This window comes from Artibeus jamaicensis, unplaced genomic scaffold (assembly GCF_021234435.1).
Source record: "Artibeus jamaicensis isolate MK-2021 breed Jamaican fruit bat unplaced genomic scaffold, CSHL_Jam_final contig_851, whole genome shotgun sequence".
NCBI classification, from domain to species: Eukaryota; Metazoa; Chordata; class Mammalia; order Chiroptera; family Phyllostomidae; genus Artibeus; species Artibeus jamaicensis.
The window spans coordinates 9,524,122-9,546,621 of record NW_026521986.1 but is presented as its reverse complement, the minus strand read 5'-3'; the positions used below and the strand labels follow the sequence as shown (position 1 = coordinate 9,546,621).

The 22,500-nt window shown below is 47.4% G+C and overlaps 1 protein-coding gene across 2 annotated transcripts in view; it reads left to right on the top strand.

Annotated features, from left to right (window-relative positions):
- DCAF5 (DDB1 and CUL4 associated factor 5) overlaps positions 1–11,873 on the top strand; it is a 100,386-nt gene extending 88,513 nt beyond the window's left edge. For both annotated transcript variants that reach the window (XM_053673263.1, XM_053673264.1), the window contains exons 8-9: positions 68–195; positions 7,223–11,873. In XM_053673263.1, coding sequence (XP_053529238.1) covers positions 68–195; positions 7,223–8,983 — 1,889 coding nt within the window. In that variant the 3' untranslated portion in view covers positions 8,984–11,873. The remainder of the gene's footprint in view (positions 1–67; positions 196–7,222) is intronic.
- Positions 11,874–22,500: the final 10,627 nt, after the last annotated feature.

Sequence of the window (22,500 nt, the reverse complement as noted above, 5' to 3'; positions counted from 1 at the left end):
ACTACTAGAACCTGTGTGCTTTTTATTGGTCTGATTATTTGACTTTTGTTTCCTTCTGTGTTCCCAGGTGGCATTGGGAGGGTGGTCAACGGAGCCTTCATGGTGCTGAAAGGGCACCGGTCCATCGTCAACCAGGTTCGCTTTAACCCCCACACCTACATGATCTGCTCTTCTGGCGTAGAGAAGATTATCAAGGTGAGGCACCTTCCCCTTCCGTCCTTTTAGAGAAATGATCACAATTCACTGTTGGGAGAAACCAAAACAATGTATATAGGGTTTCATATCTAACCATACTAATTTTTTATCAGAATTCTCAATTATTTTGACACATTACAAAATATTAAAAAATTGATGTTAAAAAAGAATGACTGAAACCCCTCCTTTCAGGACCATTTTTTCTTTTAAATAAGAAAAAGCGTATTGTCATTTATTCAAATATATTGGCTAGTATTAATTCACAAAATACTCACAGGCTTTTCTAAAGACCTGGGTTTTGAAAAGGCATCGGTGTAAAACAGCAGTTGTTTCTGCTGAGTGGTGGACGATAACTTCCTGGTGGTCAGAGAGGTTTGTCATGGGCACGTGACAAACCCAGGCAGCTCGAACAAACAGAAAGGCTTGGCTTCCCCTCCCGTCCTCGAAGCCCTAGAGATAGCTGGGCCTGGGGGGCGCCCTCTTGCAGCCTCTTTACTCACGGCCGCATCACCGCAGGGCCAATACGTTCAAATCACTTTCTGCTCTGCTCTCATATCGCCTCCCCCTTCTCTTCTGTGTCTCAGGACCTGTTTTTTAAAACAGTCAGCAGGCTTTGAAACTAGACACCTGTGTGCTGCTGCATTTCCGATGGCCTTTGATCTCAAGTCTGATAAGTTCTGCTTTTTAAACCTCAACTGGAGGTTAAGAAGCCACTGTCCCCTCAGTTACTCAGTGTGCCCTTTGCATTAATTGTTGTCCTAATATGACACAGAGGTGACTAAGTGACTGCCAGAATCATAGCTGAATTGTCTCGGGACACATCAAAAATAACTGCATGTGGTTGCCATTGAGGCTGACCACTTACGTCAGCTGCACATCGACTGAATGAACTTAACCCTGCCAAGAAATATTTCTGGGGCCCGAAACCGAGAGACCCCAGAAGGGTGATTCACTGCCCATCACTCACATTTCGGTTTCTAGTCACCTTTTTCTACATGTGAAAATGAGGGTTTGGGTTTGGGGAAGGTGATTAATTATTTGAAGACCCTGGGATGACTTGACTTTCAAGTTAGGATAGATGGTATTCCCCCTCAAAAGTTAAAATTTCTCTCCCCTTCCCAACCCCTAAAATGATCTTGAAAACCTGAGGGAGATTTCAGGGAGAAAGTAAAAATTGGTTTGTGATGATATGGTGGTTTTCATTTTCTTTTGCTCTTTTTAAAAAAAAATCTCCAGAGTTAAACCAGGTTGTGTCTGAGACAGAGGAAGCTATCCGAAACATAATGTTGGAGGATGGGTCGGTATGCTTCTGAGTCCTTATTCCAGCTTCCTGTGTTCAGGTTTTGTTGCTCTTGTGACTGTCATGATTGCACACGTTTCCCCACAGGGCTAGACAGGGTTTACAGATCATTTTTACTGACTTTTTCTTTTTACTGATGTTTATGTTATGAATTTGTCTGGGGTTAATTACACAGCTAATTAGAGGTAAAGGTAGGGTAGAGCCCTAGCTTCCCAGGGTATTGCCACCCTCACCACGCTAATGGGGAGGCAGCAGGCAGGCAGCCTGACGTTCCTGCTGGACTTGATCATCTCAGTAGACCTTTACTTGGGCAGTCAGTGAATTGGCTTTGTCCCTTGCATTGCTTTCCCTTCTCCTTTGGCCTGTGACTTTCGGGTTGGCATGGTAACATGTCCTTTCCAGGTCTGTCGACGTCATTTTCTTTCTCAGAGAGCTCTGCTTGGGCATCTCCTTTAGAAGAAAGATTCCTACTTGATTCTGCGCTCTGGGATGCTTCTGTGCTGAGTCTCCCCAATTACTATTTAGTCAACTGGAGTCTTTACCCTAGAGGTCATAGTTTGGAAACTAGCCAAGTTCTCAGAGGAGAAAGAGAAGAAAGTGTTTTCTCTGTGAGTTTATCCAAACTGAACCGTAGAGCTTACTGCTTCCAGGTTCTAGTAGAGTTGATTGAATCCTGTCCCACTAGAAGGCGCATTTAGCTATTTGAAACCTTAAGTCAGTACAGCTGGTACCCTCAGGCAGCTCTTTGAATCTGTCTCCTACCTGTCAAGTGAGTGTGCTAACCATGACTTGCCACCCAGAAGAGAGTCTGTGAATTACCTGTGCCTTTCAGTTTCTGACTTAGTAAGCGTCACTCTCCTACTTGCTATTTCTGAGAGGGTATATGGCTCAGAGAGCATCAGCCCAGCATGTTTTAGTCTAGTCTAGCCTGACACCTGCTTTTCTCTCTGTACCTCTGTCTCCACTTCACCCCACCGTGTCGCCCTGCCTTGTCCTTTACTGCTGCCTTTCTCACCCAGAGGAGAAGAGCCCCTGCTCTCAGGGCCAGCCTGTCCTACCCATAACCGGTTTTCTATCCTCTTGAATGCTCTGTTACCAAAACACGGGTTCATTTTGTAGTTAAACATTAAGTGGAGGCAAGATAAGGCAAATGCTGACCTTTTTTCCTCAAAGACCAATATTTATTCACCCCGTATGTGTGATGTAGCTACTGCATGTTATTTGTGCTAGGCCCTGTGGGGACCACGAAGGCCAAGAAAGGTAACGCAGGTCTTCCCAGGAATTGATGATGTGGTAGGAGAGACAAGAAATAAAGGTAAAGGAAAATGCAGTAGGTATACAAGAGACATTTAAAAAGTGTTGTGAGAAGAGAAAAGAATTTTCCCATCTGGGATAATCTCGGTATGTGGAATATTTGAATTAGCCTTAGCAGAATGAAGACTGTGAAAGGAAGGAGAGGAGTAAGTAACATTGAAAGAACATATTAAATGGGGTGAATGGATAATTACTTCATTGAATCAACAAATACCTATTGATTACCTACTGTGTTTCAAGCATTGCGCTTATGAATAAATGCTCAGGAGCAACAAAGTGTGGGACCTGTTTAGGCCAAAATGGTCCTGTTTTTCCAAAGCGAAGAGCACAAGAAGCAGGGCTAAGAAATAAGGCTGGGAAGGTAGGCCAGCGCTGGCTCCGGATTGTCTTGGAAGCCAGATTGCAGAATGCAGAGAACCCTGGAGTAGCATTTTAGATCCTTCTCTGCGTCGTTTTTCCTGCTAGTGAACATATTTCTAAGTTTAGTACCGGGTTGGCCAAAATGTCTGTTTAGATTTTTCTGTAAAATAAAAGACACATTTTTTCATTTTTACCCATAACTTTATGGATTTGGATATTTCGAGTATGTTGGCTATCTCCCGCATGGTAGAACATTGATTGTTCTCAATTAATGTCTTGATTTGATCATTACCAACTTCAGTTGGTCTATCCAACTGTGGAGCATCGTCCAGCAAGAAATCTGCGGCACTAAACTCTGAAAACCACTTTTGACACGTTCAGTCAGTCACAGCACCTTCTCCATACACTGCACACATCTTTTTTTTGCATTGCTGTTGCATGTTTACATTTCTTGAAACAATAAAGCATAATATGTCAAAAATGTCACTTATTTTCTTCCATTTCAGTATTAAAATGGCTACACAAAAATTCACCAGTTTTGATGGGTTTTTTTTAAATGCATGCTGATAAGACACCTGTCACAGTACAATCTAACAAAATTGTTTCAGACAAAATTATAGACAGCTAAGTGCTACTTAGAGCCATCGTGTGGAAAAAACCAGAGGAACGTTTTGGCCAACTCTATAATAGTTCAAAGAGAAGACGGCCTTAGAGCTGCTACCTCAAGCATGTCATGGTCACCTGTGTAGATCAGAACACTTGTTACTTAATTGCTTTCCATTCTGATGATGTTTGAATAAGAATTGGGCTGCATTCTTTTCCTCAGCAGCCTCTTGAGCTGAATTTTTCACTGGGCTTGGAGAGACAGCTGCTCATCCCTCCTCTTTTCTCATGAACCTTGCTCTGTGGGGAGGCATCTCTAGCTATTGATACATTTAACCTATCACAGGAAGTTGTATCTTCATCGCTTCACTTCTGAGTTGTTAATTTTCCCTGTAAAGAAATCAACAGTTTGCCCTGGCTGATGTGTCTCAGCAGATTGAGCGCAGGCATGCAACCAAAAGGTCGCCTGTTTGATTCACAGGGCACATGCCTGGGTTGCAGGCCAGGTCCCCAGTAGGGGGTATGCAAGAGGTGATTAATTGTGTCTTTCACATATACATCAATGTTTCTCTCCCTCTCTTTTGCCCTCCCTTCTTTCTCTCTAAAGATAAATAAATAAAATCTTAAAAAAAAAAAAAACAATTTCACAAATGCTTGAAATTGTTATTTTATGGATGAGGGAAGACTGAGATAACAGGGACAGTACTTCTGATGTTCAAAAGTCTCTGAGGATGGGTCTAACACGTCCTAGGTGAGGTATTCAGCTGCTGGATGAAAGAGAAGTTGATTCTCATTTCTACAGATAAGAAAAGAGACTTTTAAGAGTGAAGTTGTTTGCCCTGGGCCATGGGAGGCAGTAGGGCTGGAGTTTCTTTCTGTCCTACCTGCTCCTGCAACTTGGTGCCGCAAGGCTCTCGAGGCTAGAAGACTGGCTGTCTGTAATGGGGGTTTTGTTTTTCTCTGAACCTTAGGATTAGGTAACAGTCATTTATTCACTGCCGAGATGCGGGAGCAGAGCTTCCCCCAAGGTCACTAGCTAACTAGGAGCTGAGTGGGAACCCACACTCGAGTTTCCTACCTCCTGATCCAGCATTTTGTTCCATGACGCCAAGCTTTAGGAATGAAAGTCTACCTCAGCCTAATATATTCCAGAGTCAGAACAAAGGCTGGCTTTCAGTGCTATGGTTTTCATTCCTGAAGTGAAGACAGAGGGCCCTGGGCAGTAGAGACGGGAACCTAGAAACCGGCTTGTTGGATAGTGAGACCAGCATCTTGCCATCGATATTTTGTACTTGGGTTAACAAGTTCTGAGTTGCTGTGAAGTACATGGAGATTTAGTTCGTGTTAGACTACATGGTTGGTAATATTTTACCACTTTTAAATTGGGGAAGTTCGAGATTCGAGCCAGACTATAGACTAAGACTCCAAAACAACCTGAGGACTTTGCCTTTAGGATTCCTCATTTTCCTTTCTAGGCCACCGAACTTCTATTCTCTTGGACATTTGTTCCGGAGATGGTCATTTATAGCCTGAGCTTGTTGCTGAAGGCCGTGTTAAAATGTTTCTCAAACAGCCCTGGGCGGTGTGCCTCAGTGGGTTGAGCACCGGCCTGTGAAGGGAGAGTTCGATTCCCAGTCAGGGCACCTGCCTGGGTTGTGGGCCAGGCCCCTGGTTGGGGCCTGCGAGAGGCAATTGATGGGTGTTTCTCTCACACATCAGTATTTCCCTTTCTCCAGAAAATATGTAAAAATTTTTAAAAAATGTTTCTCACACATTGAATCTCACAAAGAATTTGAGAATCTCTTTAGACAAATCCGTCATTTCAGCTACTGGTTTTCTACTAGCTGTATTGCAGTGTTTCTTAAAAGTTGGTCTCCCCCCTTACTCATTCCTTGAGTGCTTGTCCCATTTCAGGGTTCTGCATTAACAACTATAATAGCACAGTCAGTAAAATATATATATATTTTTAAATGCAGAACCCTGATGCCTGCCCATGACTTAATCTCTGAGGGTGGGCAGGGCTCAGGAGTCAGCATTGTAATTACTCTTCAGGTGAATTTCATACGCTGCAAAGTTGGAGAACCACCGCGTTAGAGCCCCCCTGGGGGAGACCCTGAAGCTGGAGAGGGGAGAACATCCGAGGAGTCGCGGGCAGGAAACAAAGTTGAAGGAAGAGTGACTCTGTTGGGAATTGGTAGGGCGCTAACCCAGAAGGTCTCTTCAGCCCCTCTTGAACTGGGATCCTCCAAAGAGGTGCTGCCATCCAGGAGTTGAAGTAAAGCGTGGAGTTAGCAGGCTTCAGTGAATTCATGGAAGTGAATTTGTCCTTGGCTAACTTTGGGGAAATGAAGCCATTGTCTTGATAGAGGTTAGGGAATGAGGAGCCACTGCTTTCTGGGTTGGGTGCCATCTAAAGATAGACACCAGCCTATCAGCCAAGAAAATCCCCTGGAAGTTCATCTCAGTTGCCATGGCTACCGGCTGATTATAACCAAGCTCCTTTGTGCTGCTCTGTGCACCAGTCTGGCAGTCAGGTGAAGCTAATCGTACTCATTTGCAGTGACAGCTTAATTACTTTGTTCTTGGTTTTTGTATAATTTATTCAATTAGTAAAGTTGGGCCTTAGCTTCAGATAGACCTGAGTTTGAATCCTAGTTCAGCCACCTTTTGGTTGGGAGCCCATGTGTCTGACCATGGAGTGAAGGAATGTTAAGGGATGGAGCTGCGGCTTTGGGCTGGGAGGTCCCACCTCTTCCTGTGGAGATAGAGGAGCTGGAGAGCAAGCCAGCAGCTCCCTGGCTAAGAGAACCCAGTTTCCTGGGAAACTGATGCCTGCATGTCCAGGAGGGAACTGCAGTGTAGGCAGTTGGCTATTCTCATCGAGCTCCGGTAAGCAATTCCCATTAGTTAAAAATAGAAATCTTGCAGTTGGAGAAAGTGGAGTTACAGGCTGAAATATTAACTGTTGCAGAGGACTTACTGCTGGGTCTGTTTTTACTTCGGCAAAGTGGTGCCTCTCTGCACAGCTTCAGTCTTCTGAGAGTTTTGAACATGTTGATCAATCTTTAAATCCTCCTCTGCCCTCTGAGATTATGAAGGGGTTCACTGGAATCTTCATACTACTGATAGAGGAAGTTAAAAGGGTGGGCAGATTGTGGGGTAGATGGTGTATAATTGTCCTGGGCTTAGAGATAGGACTTAGGTTTCCTGATTAATGAATGCTATGTCCCAGACCATGTTTTTTTCCACATCTGGCTTTAGAAGCCTCACTTTTCATATGTGCTCAACACAATCCAGTCTGATAAAGAATGTATTTTTAAAGTTGGTTGGCAAGTCCCGGCTAAATGACAGGAAGGGCCTGGGGAAGCTCTGCCTTGACGCTCTTTACCACCACCAGCTTCCCAGTGCTTCCTAGTCAGCTCTGTTGGTTTGTTTTCTCCTTCTGTGCAGATCTGGAGCCCCTACAAGCAGCCAGGATGTACCGGAGACCTGGACGGTCGGATTGAGGATGATTCCCGCTGCCTCTACACACATGAAGAGTACATTAGCCTTGTGCTGAACAGTGGGAGTGGCCTGTCGCATGACTACGCCAACCAGTCTGTACAGGAGGACCCCCGGATGATGGCCTTCTTTGACTCCCTGGTGCGCCGTGAGATTGAGGGCTGGAGCTCCGACTCAGACAGCGACCTGAGTGAGAGCACCATCCTCCAGCTGCACGCAGGGGTCAGCGAGCGCTCCGGTTATACCGACTCGGAGTCTTCGGCCTCGCTGCCCCGCTCCCCTCCTCCTACAGTGGATGAGTCTGCCGACAGCGCCTTCCACCTAGGGCCCCTGCGGGTCACCACCACAAACACAGTGGCGGCGACTCCGCCACCACCTGCGTGCGAGGATGCCGCTTCTCGCCAGCAGCGCCTGTCAGCTCTACGGCGCTACCAGGACAAACGCCTCCTGGCGCTTTCCAATGAGTCTGATTCCGAAGAAAATGCTTGCGAAGTTGAACTGGACACGGATCTCTTCCCCCGTCCCCGGTCTCCCAGCCCCGAAGATGAGTCCAGCAGCTCCAGCAGCTCCAGTAGCTCTGAGGACGAGGAGGAACTGAATGAACGCCGAGCATCCACCCGGCAGCGGAACGCCATGCGGCGCCGACAAAAGACACCCCGAGAAGAGAGGCCCAGCGCTCCGCCCAAGCCCTCCAACACCTACATTGGTGAAGACAACTATGATTATCCCCAGATTAAAGTGGATGACCTCTCTTCCTCCCCCACGTCCTCCCCTGAGCGGAGCACTTCTGCTCTGGAGATTCAGCCAAGCCGGGCTTCACCAACTTCGGACATAGAGTCAGTTGAGCGGAAGATTTATAAAGCTTACAAGTGGCTCCGCTATTCCTATATCTCCTACTCAAACAAAGATGGAGAGAGCTCCCTGGTATCTGGGGAGGCAGATGAAGGGAGAGCAGGAACCAGCCATAAGGACAACCCAGCCCCTTCTTCCAGTAAGGAAGCCTGTCTAAACACCGCCATGGCCCAGAGGAACCAGGACCTGCCCCCTGAAGGCCAGAACAAGGATGCTTTAAAAGAAGAGACTTCTAAAAATCCCAGCGTTGCCCCAGGCCATGAGCACAGCTGCCACTCTTGGGCGGAGACAGCAGAGGACACCTCTCAGGACACTAACAATGGTGGCTCTATAGAACACTCTTACGAAACCAAGAAGCTCAATGGAAAGGCCCTGAGCAAGGCCCTGAGCAGCCGGGCTGAGGAGCCTCCTTCTCCTCCTGCCCCCAAGGCATCTGGCTCCACTTTCAACAGTGAGACTGGCAACTGTCCCAGGACCCAGGCTGATGACAGTGAAGAGAGGAGCCTCGAAACCATCTGTGCTAACCACAACAATGGACGCCTACACCCCCGCCCCCCTCACCTCCACAATAATGGACAGAACTTTGGGGAGCTGGAAGCAGTGGCCTGCTCTTCCCCAGGATGTTCAGACACTGACCATAACTTGTCCCTGACAGGGACACTCCTACACAAAGATTGTTGTGGGTCTGAAATGGCCTGTGAGACCCCCAGTGCTGGAACGAGAGAGGACCCCGCTGACCCCCCAGGCGTGGACAGCAGCAGGGCTGTTCGTGGCCACAGTGGCCTCAAAAGGCACCGAGTCGAATTGGAAGATACAGATTCAGAGAATTCCTCCTCAGAGAAGAAATTAAAAACATGATAAATACAAAGGGGGGAAAAAAAGCTACAAAAAAGGAGCTTTACAAAAAAATTTTTAATTCTGTTTAGTGAACACAGAGGAAAGGAAAAAAAAAGTATTAAAGGCACATAAAACCAGGGCCTGAATTTTGTGTCTGATGCTGCTCCCTTCTATTTAACAATGGGTCTGATGTTTAGTTGGCCGTTGGCTTGTGCTGTGTTAAGAAAGGGAAAAATCCAAGTGACTCCTTTCTAGTAAAGCATAGGCACCGCGTGGATTCTGTCAAAGTAAACCCTTGTTGAGGCGGTGGACTTGCTCTCCTGCGTGTGCACCGGCACGCGTGAGCTCGCTGTTTTAGACCTCTCCTTCATCCTCCACCAGAGAAGGGTCTGTGGACCTGTGTTGTTTGCCATCTCACCTTGTTGACGTGCCGTAGGCGTTCTGGTCTTCACTGTTCTGGCCGTAACGATGAGTGCTGGCGAAACCCGGTGGTACCGCCCGTGAGTGATGGGTCTAGGCTGAAAGACTGGAGAGGAGACCGCAAACAGGCCTTCGGCCCATTGGCTGTGCCGGGAGGGAAGCATGGTTCCTTTCTTAAAGAAATCTGCCATGTTTGCTCTCGGTAGCACTTCTACATTGAGCATTTAATGTAGACAGACTAAAAGTGGAGCATTTTTAATGCTGATGAGTGGTTAGCACTTACGATCGGATTCAAGAGAACATAGATCCCTGATAAATTTCACTGATCGCAAATTGAGCAACGCTGCAAAACATACCGAATGGAGGCCATAAAATGTAACTAGTTGTGGGTAACACTTTAACCAGTTAGATACTTAGTTCTAAGAGGCACCCAGAAGGCCTGCAGGCGCTTCCTTGGCAATATGTGGTGGTGTCCAAGCATATTGAAAGAAGGGGAAAAGACAGCTTGAGAGCTTTGTGCTCAAACTACTAAAGGGGATATTATATGTGTTAAGAGGTATAGTAAAGAACGAAGTATGGTACTATATTAATTTAATTCAACCCCACACGATTGGTGAGAATCGACGGGCGTGGCATCTTCCCTCAAGCTGGCAGTTGACAGAAGCTGTGGGGTTCTGACCAGATCTTGCGGAGCAGTGGGCATCCTGAGGTAACAGATCCTTCCTGAGTAGGTCTGTCAGGAGGCAGAGCATGCGGAGAGAGGGGTCACTGGTTTAAGATTCCTGGCTCCTAGAAGAGGCTTTGTTTCATGGAGGTAGATAATCGATTGCGAGGGGGAAAAGACCAGGAGATTCGCAGCATTGCAATGCTAGTCAGTCACTTGGTCGTCAGCAGAGGGTTGTTCAGGACAGGAAGAACCAGGAATCACCAGATGTCTCGTTGTCGTAGATGTCATGAAAAGGCAGAATACCGGCAAGAAAGGAGGGGGAGAGAGAGGAGAGCACTGTAGCTTTGTTGGGCACAAAGGTGCCAGACAGTTGGGAGCCCAGCCGGCAGTGGTGCAGGAGGTCCCAGGGTGTGACTGGTGTGGCCTCACTGACCCTTTTAGAGGAGGGCCTGTCCTGCTGGAACTGGGACCAAGGGGGGGACAACCTGTGGAGAATGAAGACTTGGGTGGACTTAGGCACTGGGAGAACAGAGGTTATTTATGAAAGAAGGTTGTTGACCTAAGCCAAAAGGAGACACCATTTCGCTAAGCTTCGGGAAAGGAAGGCTGGGCCGGTGTGTGCGATGTGACTTGGGTGCGGAGACACCGCCTTAGGAGGAGGAGGTGAGGGTGTGAGTAGCAGTGGGGGTGCTTACGATTTAACACCTGTAATCTCACTGGGGAAGTGGGAAAAGTGATTCTGTAACCCTTAGAATTATTTGGATTTGTAATCAAAATGGTTTTATGATTTGTTTTCGACTATTCACAGATTATTGTAAATTCTGGTTTTATAAGCCCAAGTCATTTTACATTTGCTTTTCCAAAGTTTATTAAATTGGAATTTTTTAATCCTTTATATACAAAAAACAAAAAAATACAATCATTCAGTGTGTGTTTCTCTTCCCCTTCCTAGTCAGCATACCCAATCTTTCTGTTTTAATTAATCAGTAGGGATCCTTTCCTAACTTCTCTGAGCATAATTCGCATATACTCCTGGAGAATAAAGAAATAGTTCAAGTTCTCTTGTGAACTAGTCACTTAGTAGTTACTGTTCCCAAATATAGAACTCGGTCTTTTCGTGTTAAAGGCCTTAATCTCATTTGGATACTCAGAAGTCAAAGTTCATTCTGGTTCAGCTTTAGTATCCAGGAAGGATCGTTTTTTAATAAAGATGCCTTTAATTCTTGGGAGAGACTCTTCCTGGCACCCCAGATTCGGCTTGCCAGGAAATAGGCCCCACAGGAGCAGGCTGAGAAATGCTTGTCTCTGTAGCCACTCCATTCTCATTTCCAGAAATCCGTCTGTGATCGTGGCCTGGAAACCTAGCAGGAACCACTTCCAGAGTCCCTCTGCCCAACCCCCTTATAGAATTGATGTTCCAACTTTGGAGGCACGTTTAATCCCCAGATTCTTGTGTGATAGGTATTTTTACCAGCAGGACCGTGGCACTGATTAAATTAAGAGCTGCTCAAAAGTGCCTCTTATGTTTCTTTCTGCATCCTGTACCTAAAATTTTAAGTGGCTGGTCCAGACCTAAAGAGCCGTTTCTGTTTACGTTATTTTCCGCCAGCTTTTGTTGATTCCTGTGACAGTAGGACAGCGGGTACGCGAGTTAAACAGTCAGCAAGGGGCAAGTGGAGGCTGCTACTATGCTTGATTCACTAAGCTGGGAGCCCCTTGTGTGTCAAGGTGCCTTCCTCTGCTGAAGCCTTACCCCCTCACAGGCCCGCCCAGCGATGCTAACTCTTCCCCTGTGTGTATGCAAATAAACCTGTTGTTCACTTCTCACGGCCTCCTCTTCTCTGCCAGGGAAGACGTGGTTGCTTAGACACTTCTCCTCCTTCATTTCTTTCCTGTTTTAATTCTTGCCTAGTTTTAAACTTGATTCAAAACTACACCAAAGACCAAAAGACAAACTGGTACTCCATATCCCTGCCAGTGGTCACTGTCACTTTTGGAATTGGGACACAGGTCACATCTGGACAACAAAACATATGGTCGGGAGAGGTATCTACTTGGTCTCCTTTACCAGGCTTAGATGGCCTCACGATAGCAAGATCTTGGAATTGACCCTTTTATTAATTGGAACTGAGGGAGGGAGGCTGTGAAGCAATGTGACAAGCTGCCCCCAAAGAAATTGTGCCCTGATGTTTCCACATATCAGATTGCTTTTCCTGCCCTGCCTCAGGCAGGCCCGGAAAACTTTTTTTCTTAAGAAAAAAAAATAATAATTAAACCAAAACTTTATATATCCTGCATGTAAAGCTGCCTCCTTCGGTTTACTGAGAAATTCTTACCACCCAAACTCTTGTGAGGGAAACAGACCTTCCAGAGAAAGCCTGTCCTTACCTTATGGCCTGAGCAAGATACTGTGCCAGGGTTGAGGTACTCAAGTGAAGAAAGTCTCGGTGAGCCCAGACCTGCCCTTAGCAGCAGGATAATGGCTTGGAACAAGGCATGTGGTTCTCCCGTCCATTGTCGATTGTCCTCGAGTGCTCATTCTGGAGTGAAGTAACAGGAATTCAAGTGGCTTGGAAATGACTTTGAAGTTCTTCAAAGAACAGTGCTTTCCACTCGCAACAGAAGAAAAGTATGTGTGAAATGAAAATCTGAGCCTTTGGTACCCTAATTGCATTTTACTGTTAGCACAAAGGTGGTAAAATGCTTTGGAAAATGGAGGTTTAGAGACAAAGATAAATGTGGGGCCAGCACTAACGTGGCCAGGAGCAAGCAGGAGTTGCTCAATTTTCTTCACTCAACAGGTTTTACTCAAGCTGTGCTTCAGGGTCCAGCAGCGCTTATCTGTGAGGCGGCCCCCCTGTAAGGAAATGAGATAGCTAACATTTCAAATTACTGAAGTTGGGAAATGACTTCTTCCTGGAGCCCAGAGCCATGAGCTAATGGAATATTTCAGCTGAAGTACAGAACACTAGCTTGCAAGTCTCTGGCTATGTGGCTTTGTTAGTACCCTATACCAGAGAAAGTCAATAAAATACTAAGAAATCTGGGTGCCAACCCAGGATTCTTAGGCATGAGAGACATTCTTGTGGCCTAGGGAAACTGGGAGGGAAGGAGATTAGGAAGACCACAATGGAAGAAATTCAGTGCTAAGTGGGTTCAACAGCTTTCCAGATCCACAGAGCTGGCATTGAACATGGCCTGGACTGGTATCTGAAGCACTTGGTCATCAACACTCCACAATCCCCAAGTAAAATCCTGAATTTACAATATTGCACATCAATAAAAATGCACATTGGTTTGGGAGGAATACTCTTCTTGGATTCATAAATTCTGTTAATAATCACATAATCATCTGAACACCAGCACACTTAAAGATAGACCTAAACAGGTGAGTGCATGGTTGTTGGTGATTGGCATAGGCTTCCATGCAGAAACAGACTCTCCCAACTTGGCTTCCCAGACAGGTTAGTCCTGCCGCTTTGGGCCCACCCCTACCACCATTTTTGTTTATATTCTCCATATCTCAGAGTCAGTGTTTTATATTATTATTTTTTGTCTTTTTTTCATTGTTCAGTTGCATTTGTCCCTGTTTTTCTTTATTGATTTTAGAGAGAGGAAGGGGGAGAGAGCAAGACTGATTTGTTATCCCACTTACACATTCATTGGTTGACTCTTGTAGGTGCCCTGACTGGGAATCAAACTGGCAACCTCACATATCCTGATGAGTTATGACCAACTTAGCTACACAGCCAAGGCTCAGATCAGTGTTTTCTAACATTTCTAGTCTCTCCAAGACCCTGCCTTAAGTTTTTAAGGCTAACTTCTTTTTTTCTTCCTCCTAAGAGAGACCTGCAAGTGGGATAGAAATGGCATTGTACTAGCAAAAGCAATGAATTCTACACTGGCTCTTCAATGGAGTAGCTAGCTGCATGAATCTTGGGCAAATTACTCAAAATCTTGGAAACTGAAATACGAAGGTCCCTCTCAACTCTAAAATCTGATTTTTCCCATTCCATGGGCTCTCTAGATGAGTTCTCAGGATGCTTCCACAGTGCCCACCAGAACCGGTCAGTGAGCCACTGTCTTTGGCAAGTGCGAAAGAGCTTAGAGCCCCAAGTTCATCTGTACTGTGGGGAAAGAATGCCTGTCTTGGCACATGGTGAAGGGATTAAACAGAGAGCACTGGTGTCTGCTTTATTAGCACATCCTCTCTTTTCGGGACTCATTGTTGATAGCAATGTACATACCACATAAAAGATTTTTGGATGGGGTCTGCCAAGGAATATAGAAAGCGAATTCTACAGAGAAAGAATTTACCATCTACTAGCAAACCTTAATCTGAAACCACAGGAGAAAAAAAGTCAGTTATCCCCATCAGAGTGAACTTGACTAAAGCTGAGTTTGTAGCCTTGGACACCAAACTCCAACTAGGGAGCCAACAATCTAAAGACTCCGAGAGCCGGGAACTTATTTCAAAAAAAAAAAAAAAGCCAGGCCTGGCTGAGCAAGGCCTCGCAGATCCTTGCGAGGGCCTTGCTCAGTGCAGCAGGTCTGCACTGGCTGGGGGAGGAGTGGCAGAGTAAACTGTAGTCTTAATATGGTGGTGCTGGAGATGACTCAGACCTCAGAGCTGGGACTGCAAACCTCTCTGGCCTTCTGGGCTGAAATCCCCCACGTCTGGAGTTGGGCCAGCCCTGGAGAATCAGAGTGGCAAGCCACGGAAACACTCTGTGTTGTGCTGAAGGAAAGTTTTGCCCAGAGTTTTCCATGCAAGATTGTTTCGTGAGTGCGTGCGTGCGTGTGTGTGTGTGTGTGTGTGTGTTAAGTGTTTTGCAATGTCGGGCTTGGCCAAGGGGAAAAGGGTCAGAGTTCATTCCATCTCACTAAACCCTCAGGACAGATCTGAGGTAGAGATCCAAGAGCACATTCGTGGCACTTGGAGAAGATAGGCAGAGAAATATGATAGAGGATGGTTTTGAATTGCTGATGGAAAAGAGGCAATGGAATTATACTCCGGAGAACAAGCTTTTCAAATAAAAACATCTGCCAGAAGAGAAGCCAGAGCAAGGGTCGGGGAGACTGGCAGGTCATAGATGAGTTCTGGCCTAATTTAGCATTTTGACCTCCTGAAGGAGGTGGGAGTGGTTAGCTACATCATCCAGTCATTTTAGAGATGGAGAGCCCAAGGCCAGATAGGGGCTTATTCTGGCTTCTAAGGCTAGTGCTCTCCTCACATCTTGCTGTTCCTACATATGGTGTACCTGGGGGTGTGGGGGGCTTACTTTGATCTCCCCTCCCTCACCCAGCATGACTTCTCACCCAGCAGTCGCAAAGGATTGAAAATGGCCTGTGAGGAGGCAGGACATGGAGGAAAAGCTTTATGCCCAGGAAAAACAGAGCCAGCTGAGCTTGGACCACCCCCACAAAATCAGCCAAGGGACCTGCACACAGGTGAACATGTGACTTGTCCCTGTACAACTCTGGTTGCTGAATGCTGGCTGTCCGCATGTTGAAGCACCAATTGTCATTAAATCCCTTGGAGGACTTTCAGAGAGGACCAATCAACACACAGGGAAACTGCAAGAAAAAAGGGAAAGGGGACCAGAGGGTGGGAGCTGAGGTCATCAGGTTTTAGGAAGGCAGGGACTCAACAACAGAAGACCTTTCAACCTGTAAGCACCCAAGGACCGGAAGAGGAAGGAATAAATTTTAAGTGGAATCTGCCTGGTTGCAGGCCCAAGAAAACTGGTTCACATCGCTGCGCTCTCCTTGGCTACAAGGTCCTGGTAAGATCTTTCTCCTAAACTGGCTCTGAGAAACAGCCTACAGCTCAGATCCCTTTATCGTTATCTCGGTATTCAACTTCCCTGTCCAGAGGGAACTCCCAGCACTTTGTTCCTCAAGCAGCTGCCTGGGTTGGGATTCAAGGTCGAGCACTGCCAAGTTTAGCATTATTGTGGAAGGCTAGTCAGTGCCAATGTGACAGCCGTAGGCCCAGCCCCAGTAGGTAGAACAGCTGGCGGAGACTGTCTCACTCCAGGTCTGGCTGACTGTAGGGGCAAGAATTGGCGCAAAGGCAAATCTGTCCTGCTCAGGCCAGAATCCAAATCCCACACCTCCCCCAGCTTGTCCTTCTGTGCAGAGACCGGTGAGGATGTCCCAGGCTTGGGTTCCTGCTGAATCAGGGTGCTCTCATTTCTTGTGAGGCCAGTTGAGCCCAGTCAGCAACTACATCTGACCCACTGACTTTCTCTCCCCTGATTCAGGGTACGGTGGACAACTCACTTCCTCCTAAGATTGGCAGGTATACTTGAGGTATCCCTGAAGGGAGATGTTTAGCACCCCCTGCCTGCTAAACACCTACACTGTTTTTCACCTCTCCATCCTTCAGGTGAACACATGTACAATGAAGAATTCAGGGAAAAGTGAGTTCTTGGGTTCCATCCAGAAGGGAGGGAAGAGGGGGGGTTGGCAGGGCTGATCCTGAACTTGGTGTACTGGACAACAGGGGTGACAGAGACTCAGGAGGAGGATGGGAGCCCGAAAAGGCAGAGGACCAATGGCAAGCCTGCCTCTGGAATCTCCTTCGGAAAGAAGTCAAATTTACGAGAGTCAGGAATTGTTGGAATAGCGGGGCTGAGAGGCCAACCTATGTCTTCATTCAAAAGGATCAACTGTTGTGTCCAAAGAAACCATTCAGACTTTGTGTTTAATTGGGATTGGCTTTTGGGATGCTGATGCAGTGATAGATCAAGGATGCTGGCCCTTCAGCCCTGGGTGCCTAGAAAGCCAGGGACAAGGTTTTAACAACCAGGCAGGAGATCTCTGGCCAGGCCCTTGGCAGGAGCAGCTCACTTCACAACAGCAGACGGCCTCTTCCTGGATGGGATTTAAGCTCCAGGTCTCCTGCCATTGAAATCTGGAGTAATGGTAAGCTTCTCTAAGATGATCTCTAAGCCCTTGGGGGCAGGTGCCTAGAGCCAAGTCCACTCCTATGCTTCTGCAGCCCATGGCACCTGGTGGTGTCCTTGAACAGCACCGCCCAGAGTTGTGGGGGGCATGACCTGCTCAGGTGCACATCACTGTCTCACAAGCTCCAACAAGTGGAACTCTCAGTCCCTGCCCCCCATGCCAAGTGCGCTAGGGATGCTCCCCAGAGCTTTGCACACTGCCCTCTCTGACCAACTCACGAGCCACACGAGTAGTCAGGCTCAGGAGCCCGGGTTGTTGCAAAGGCAGGGGGAGAGGGAAACCAACCAGGACACTGACACCTGCGGAGCCCACAGTCACAGAGACCATCTTCTCGGTCCTCAGTGTCACTTCAAGGCCTAAGAGAGGTCCAGCTGCCCAGTTTTCCAGCTGCTTCAGCTGCTCGTCCTCCTCCCCTGAGGACGCACCACAGGCCCTGCTCTGCAAGCTGCAGCAGGATCACAGGGTGAGACTGAGAAGCAGCCTCTCGTGACCTCATGCCCCTTTGCCCCTCCCTGCCTACTTCTGGGCACTTCTGTTCTGCTACTGCTGTTTCCCCTCCATCCCAGCAGAGAGGGAACTAGCATACTTAACTCCAGCTGAGCCCTGTATACCTTCCTGGTGCCAAGAAACCTCCTTCCCTTGTGCTCTGAGTCAGAGTCCAGTTGCCCCAGAATAGCAGAAGTAGCGAGTCAGGGAGAGATGAGGCCCATGGTGGGCTGAAAAGTGGGGGTCCAGGGTAGCCTGGAGTAGTAGAAAGAAGGTGGCCTGAAGAGCCAGAGAGACTTAGGTAAATCTCTGCTTTGTGACATAGGACAGGCTTCGGAACCTGGATTGCTTCATACCCAAAGTTGAGATGAGGCTTACCTTGTGCTATTACTGTGTGGATTGGTAAAAGTATACATATATAAAGCAGGCCATTGGCACTGAATGAAGAGAGCTATTATTGCCATCATAATCGTGTCTTCTTTCAGGGCCAGTGACCTGCTGACCAGTGATGTCCATGATGCTGGTATGATACAAAATTTTGAGGACCAGTGGCAGTAGAGAGATCCTGATGACTTCTCCAAAGATGCCCAGTCTGTTGCCTCTCAGCATCTGTGAGAAAGTGGCACTTGAAATGAAGCTCAGTGTTGTAAAATCCCAGGTTCTCTTTCTGTCCTGAACACTTCCAAGTAAAGCCAGCTACAGACACCGTGCCTCAGAGCTAGAATTTGAAAACCAGAGGCCAGTGAAGGGACAGGAGTGGCGGTGGGTAAAGGGAACACGGGGCACCGCATCCCCTCCCAGCGGTCCTTCCTGCGACTTCCTGCTGCTGTGCACACAGAGCTTTGGTCTGTCCAGCAGAAGTATGGCCCTTGCTTTAAGAAAAGCCAATTATGAGAAATTCGAACTTAGGAAAAACCAAAATAAGGACAAAGGGACTCACACGCACAAATGACTTCTTTGCAGAGGACTTATTAATGATGGTGCCCATCTGTTGTGTGAAAAGAGGCACCCTTGGGCATGGAGGTACAGGGTAACCTTACAGTGAGTTCTTTAAAATGAAACCACTCCAAAAATAAAGAAATGAAATATTAGAAAATAAAAATAAAAATGCCCCAGCTTGTGTGGCTCAGTGGATTGAGTGCCAGCCTGTGAACCAAAAGGTCACAAGTTTGATTACCAATCAGGGCAAGTGCCTGGGTTGCAGGCCAGGTCCCCAGTTGGGGGCATGCAAGAGGCAACCAATCGATGTATCTCTTACACATTGATGTTTCTCTCCCTCTCTCCCTCCCTTCCCCTCTCTCTAAAAATAAATAAATAAAACGAAACCACCCCCTCTTCAGTAAACCTGCAGTGCTATGACTGTCCTGAGCTTTGCTGAGATGGTCAGTCGGCCCATAATGCAGGAACTGCCCCAGGGAAGACATTTCTCAGGTTCCACTACGGATTTCAGCCTCTTTCTCTCGGAAGTCAGCACAGACCAGAGGTAAAAACTCCCAGCTGGTCGTGTGAACCCTCCCTCCCCGTTCCTTGGTGCCCCTGCTCCCTGAGGGGGGTCTTGGGAGCCAGCTGCCTCCTAGCACCTCCTCTACAGTCATGGGGCCACAGATGGTCGTCATGAGGCCACAGATCTTTGCACACAGGAAAGTTTGGGGACCAGTAGTTTTCCTTCAAAATTGTAATCCATGAGGGACTAAGAACAACCCCACTTTGTGAGACCAGAATGTTTAAATGGAGTCGTTGTTCTAGAAACTTAGCCAAATATGTAAGACATGAATGAGACTGTGGGAGCGACTTTCGCAAGTCCCCCCGAGTGCCACGGACACAAGTGAATATGACAGAGATATGACGTGATCTGTTTGGGGAGGAGAAGTGAGCTGTGGCCAGTTTCTCAGGGGAGACAAAGGCCCCAAGCCCCTTGTTCCAGGGCTTTTATTGGGTTGTAGTACACAGGAATACAGGGCGGCAAGGATCAAACATACATTCCAAAGAAATCTGAGGGCTTAGTATGAATCAGAGTCTGTCAGGAAGAGTTTTAGGGTTTCCTCCTCAATTCCTTATATGAATGAAAGCACTCTTAGCAGAGCAGATTTCACAGGTTTATCAGGAAGTCTTTGTGGTGCCAGATTTTTCCCCCAGGGCACGCTCTAGCAAGGCAAGGAGCTGCACCTCTCCCCAACAGGTATTCAGGCTTAAGGGGATTAGAGCCAGGAAGCCCTTCTCCCAGAGAACATGGGGACTCGGGCTATGTCAAAGCCGGGGGGGGGGGGGGGGGGGGGGATGAGAGTCCATTGCTCTCTGTTTCAGCCCCCCCACCCCCAGTCCTTCCACGAAGGTCTCCCAAGTGATGGAGTCTGGCTTAGATTGCCCCCTGCTGTGAGAGGTCTTGCCTGTCATTGACTTCCGACCAAGCTTTGGGGGCAGGCAGAGGAACTGAGGCAGTGTTTGCTACCAGAGACAGGCTTTGTCTCCTGCAGCTGGCATTCCAGAGGTCGTCCCTCGCCCTTAGCCACAAGGGATTGAGATACAACTTCTAGAACCAGGCAGAGCGGTCTGCAACGTGAGACAAAAAGGCATGTGTGCCTTTTTCTGTCCCTGGGCACAGTGCATCTCAGTGCTGGTGTCCTGAAGCTCCGCAGATCAGCGTGGTGAGTGGGTTTTGGCTATTATTTCTGTGTGAGAAAAAATGGATGAAAACAGTTCTGTCTCCTCCCTGCGTCCCCAGTCTTGTTGCCTGCCGTCAGGAGACCATCCACAATCAGCACTACTCAAAGCAAGCGTGTGCATGTCCTGTGTCCCAGCAGTCTGCTCCTGGACATACACTCTAGGCCTTCTCACCAGGTCCCGAAGGGGACATGTACTAGGACGTCCACCGCAGGTTTGTGGGTGATGTCACGGAGGTGGGGGCAGTCAGATGTTTGCTTCTGTGGGAGTAGCTGTGAGGAATGTGCTAGCGGCCCTCCCCAAGGGCCACCCAGTACTGCTGAGTCCACTGCGCTGCTCAGAGCCGCGTGGATGAGCAGTGCTGAGTGAAGGAAAAATAGAATAAGAATTATAATATCACGTGCAAAAATTAAAAGTGCACTCACACAAGAGGCATACACATTTATCATGAACTCGTAAAACTAAAGCTACACATTTGCATGCACTGGAAATGCTTATGTGGGAAGGAAGACGAGAGTGGGGAGTGGAGAGGTACACCGAAATAAGCCCAGAGAGGAGAGGAGCGTACAAAGACATGCACACAAATGTTCGTGGCAGCATTATTCATAATACCCAGAAAGTGGAAATGACCCAACCAATGTCCATCAGCTGATGAATGGAGAAGTCAAACATGGTATGTGAGGTCTGTCCAGAGAGTACCCAGCAATTTAATATGAAAAATAGACACATTTATTGAAGAAGCTATAAGGAACAATGTACACAGGACAGTGACACCTCAATCTCCTTCAAAGTAGGCACTTCGGGACCTCACACAGTTTTCCCAGTCACCGTGAGCTGCCTGCCCCATTGTATTTTTCTGAATCTCATTGATGGTCTGAAATCTCTTCCCTTTCAAAGGTGATTTTATTTTGGGAAAAAACCAAAAGTCACAGGGCGCCAAATCTGGGCTGTGTGCGGGGGGGGGGGGGCTCAGTCACCTACGTGATTTGATGTTTCACCAAAAGACATTACACAAGATCTGATGCCTGAGCAGGCTTGTAGTGATGAAGCTGCCAATCACCAGTTGCCCACAGCTGTGGCCTTCTGAATCATCCAAATAGTTTCCATGGAGGAATGTTCAAGCTTGATGCAAAATTTGATGCAGATTTGTTGCTCTCCTCTCTCAGTCATTTTGAATGCAATAGCCACATAGCACACATGCTCACTCAACAGTGTCCACCACCCCCACTGACTAGTACAGTGAAGTCGTCATCGTTCACACATGCACATTCCAGTCTACTCTCCTTGGCTGCCAGGTTACATTTATGTTATGCAACTATTCTTGTTATATTAACAATGGCTGGACTTTTTCTGGACAGACCTCAATACATAAAATTATTTGGCCGTAAACAGGAATGAAGTACTGATTCATGCTGCCACATGGATGACCTTTGAAAACATGCTAGGTAAAAGAAGCCAATTACAAAAGAGCACATATTGTATGATTCCACTTATGTGAAATGGCCAGAATAGGCAAATGTAAAGAAACAGGAAGACTAAGGTAAGACTAAGGTCCCTAGGGCTGGGGTGAAGGGCTGTTGGGGATAAGCAGGGAGTGACTGTTAATGGATGTAGAGTTTCTGTTTGGGGGTGATGAAATGTTCTATACTGCCCTGGCTGGTGTGGCTCAGTGGATTGAGCACCGGCCTGTGCACCAACAGGTCACCTGATTGATTCCCAGTCAGGACACACGCCTGGGTTGTAGGCCAGGCCCTTAGTAGGGGCACAGGAGAGGCAACCACACATTGATGTTTCTCTCCCTCTTTCCCTCCCTTCCCTTCTCTAAAAATAAATAAATAAAATCTTTCAAAAAATGTTCTAAACTTAGATTGTAGTGATGGTTGTACAACTGCAAATAGAGTTAAAACCATTATATACTTTAAATGGGTGAGTTTTATGGGATGCGAATTATATCTCAATAAACACATTTAAAAAAACCGAAGGGGAACGCGTACTCACGTGGTTGCCCTCTGGTCCTTCCGCTTTGTGCTTCCGGTTTCATGTGGGAACTGCGTGAGGTTCACCTACCTTAACCCTGTCCATGGGCCATTGCCCTTGAATGGTGCCCATTGCCTCTGGCCCTTCCTGCTTGAAAACCCAGCACTGGCCAAAGGCTCCACGGCAGGAGGAACAGGCTGCACGCAGACCACTTCCTCCAGCGCCTGAAGAGGCTCCCTGCCGTGGAGGGCTTTCTAGTAATGGAAGCTGGAAGGGACGTTCAGGGCCTTGGGTGTTCTGTTAACTGACCATACGCTTATCACCTAACCACACACTTAGAGTGTGACTCTAAGAA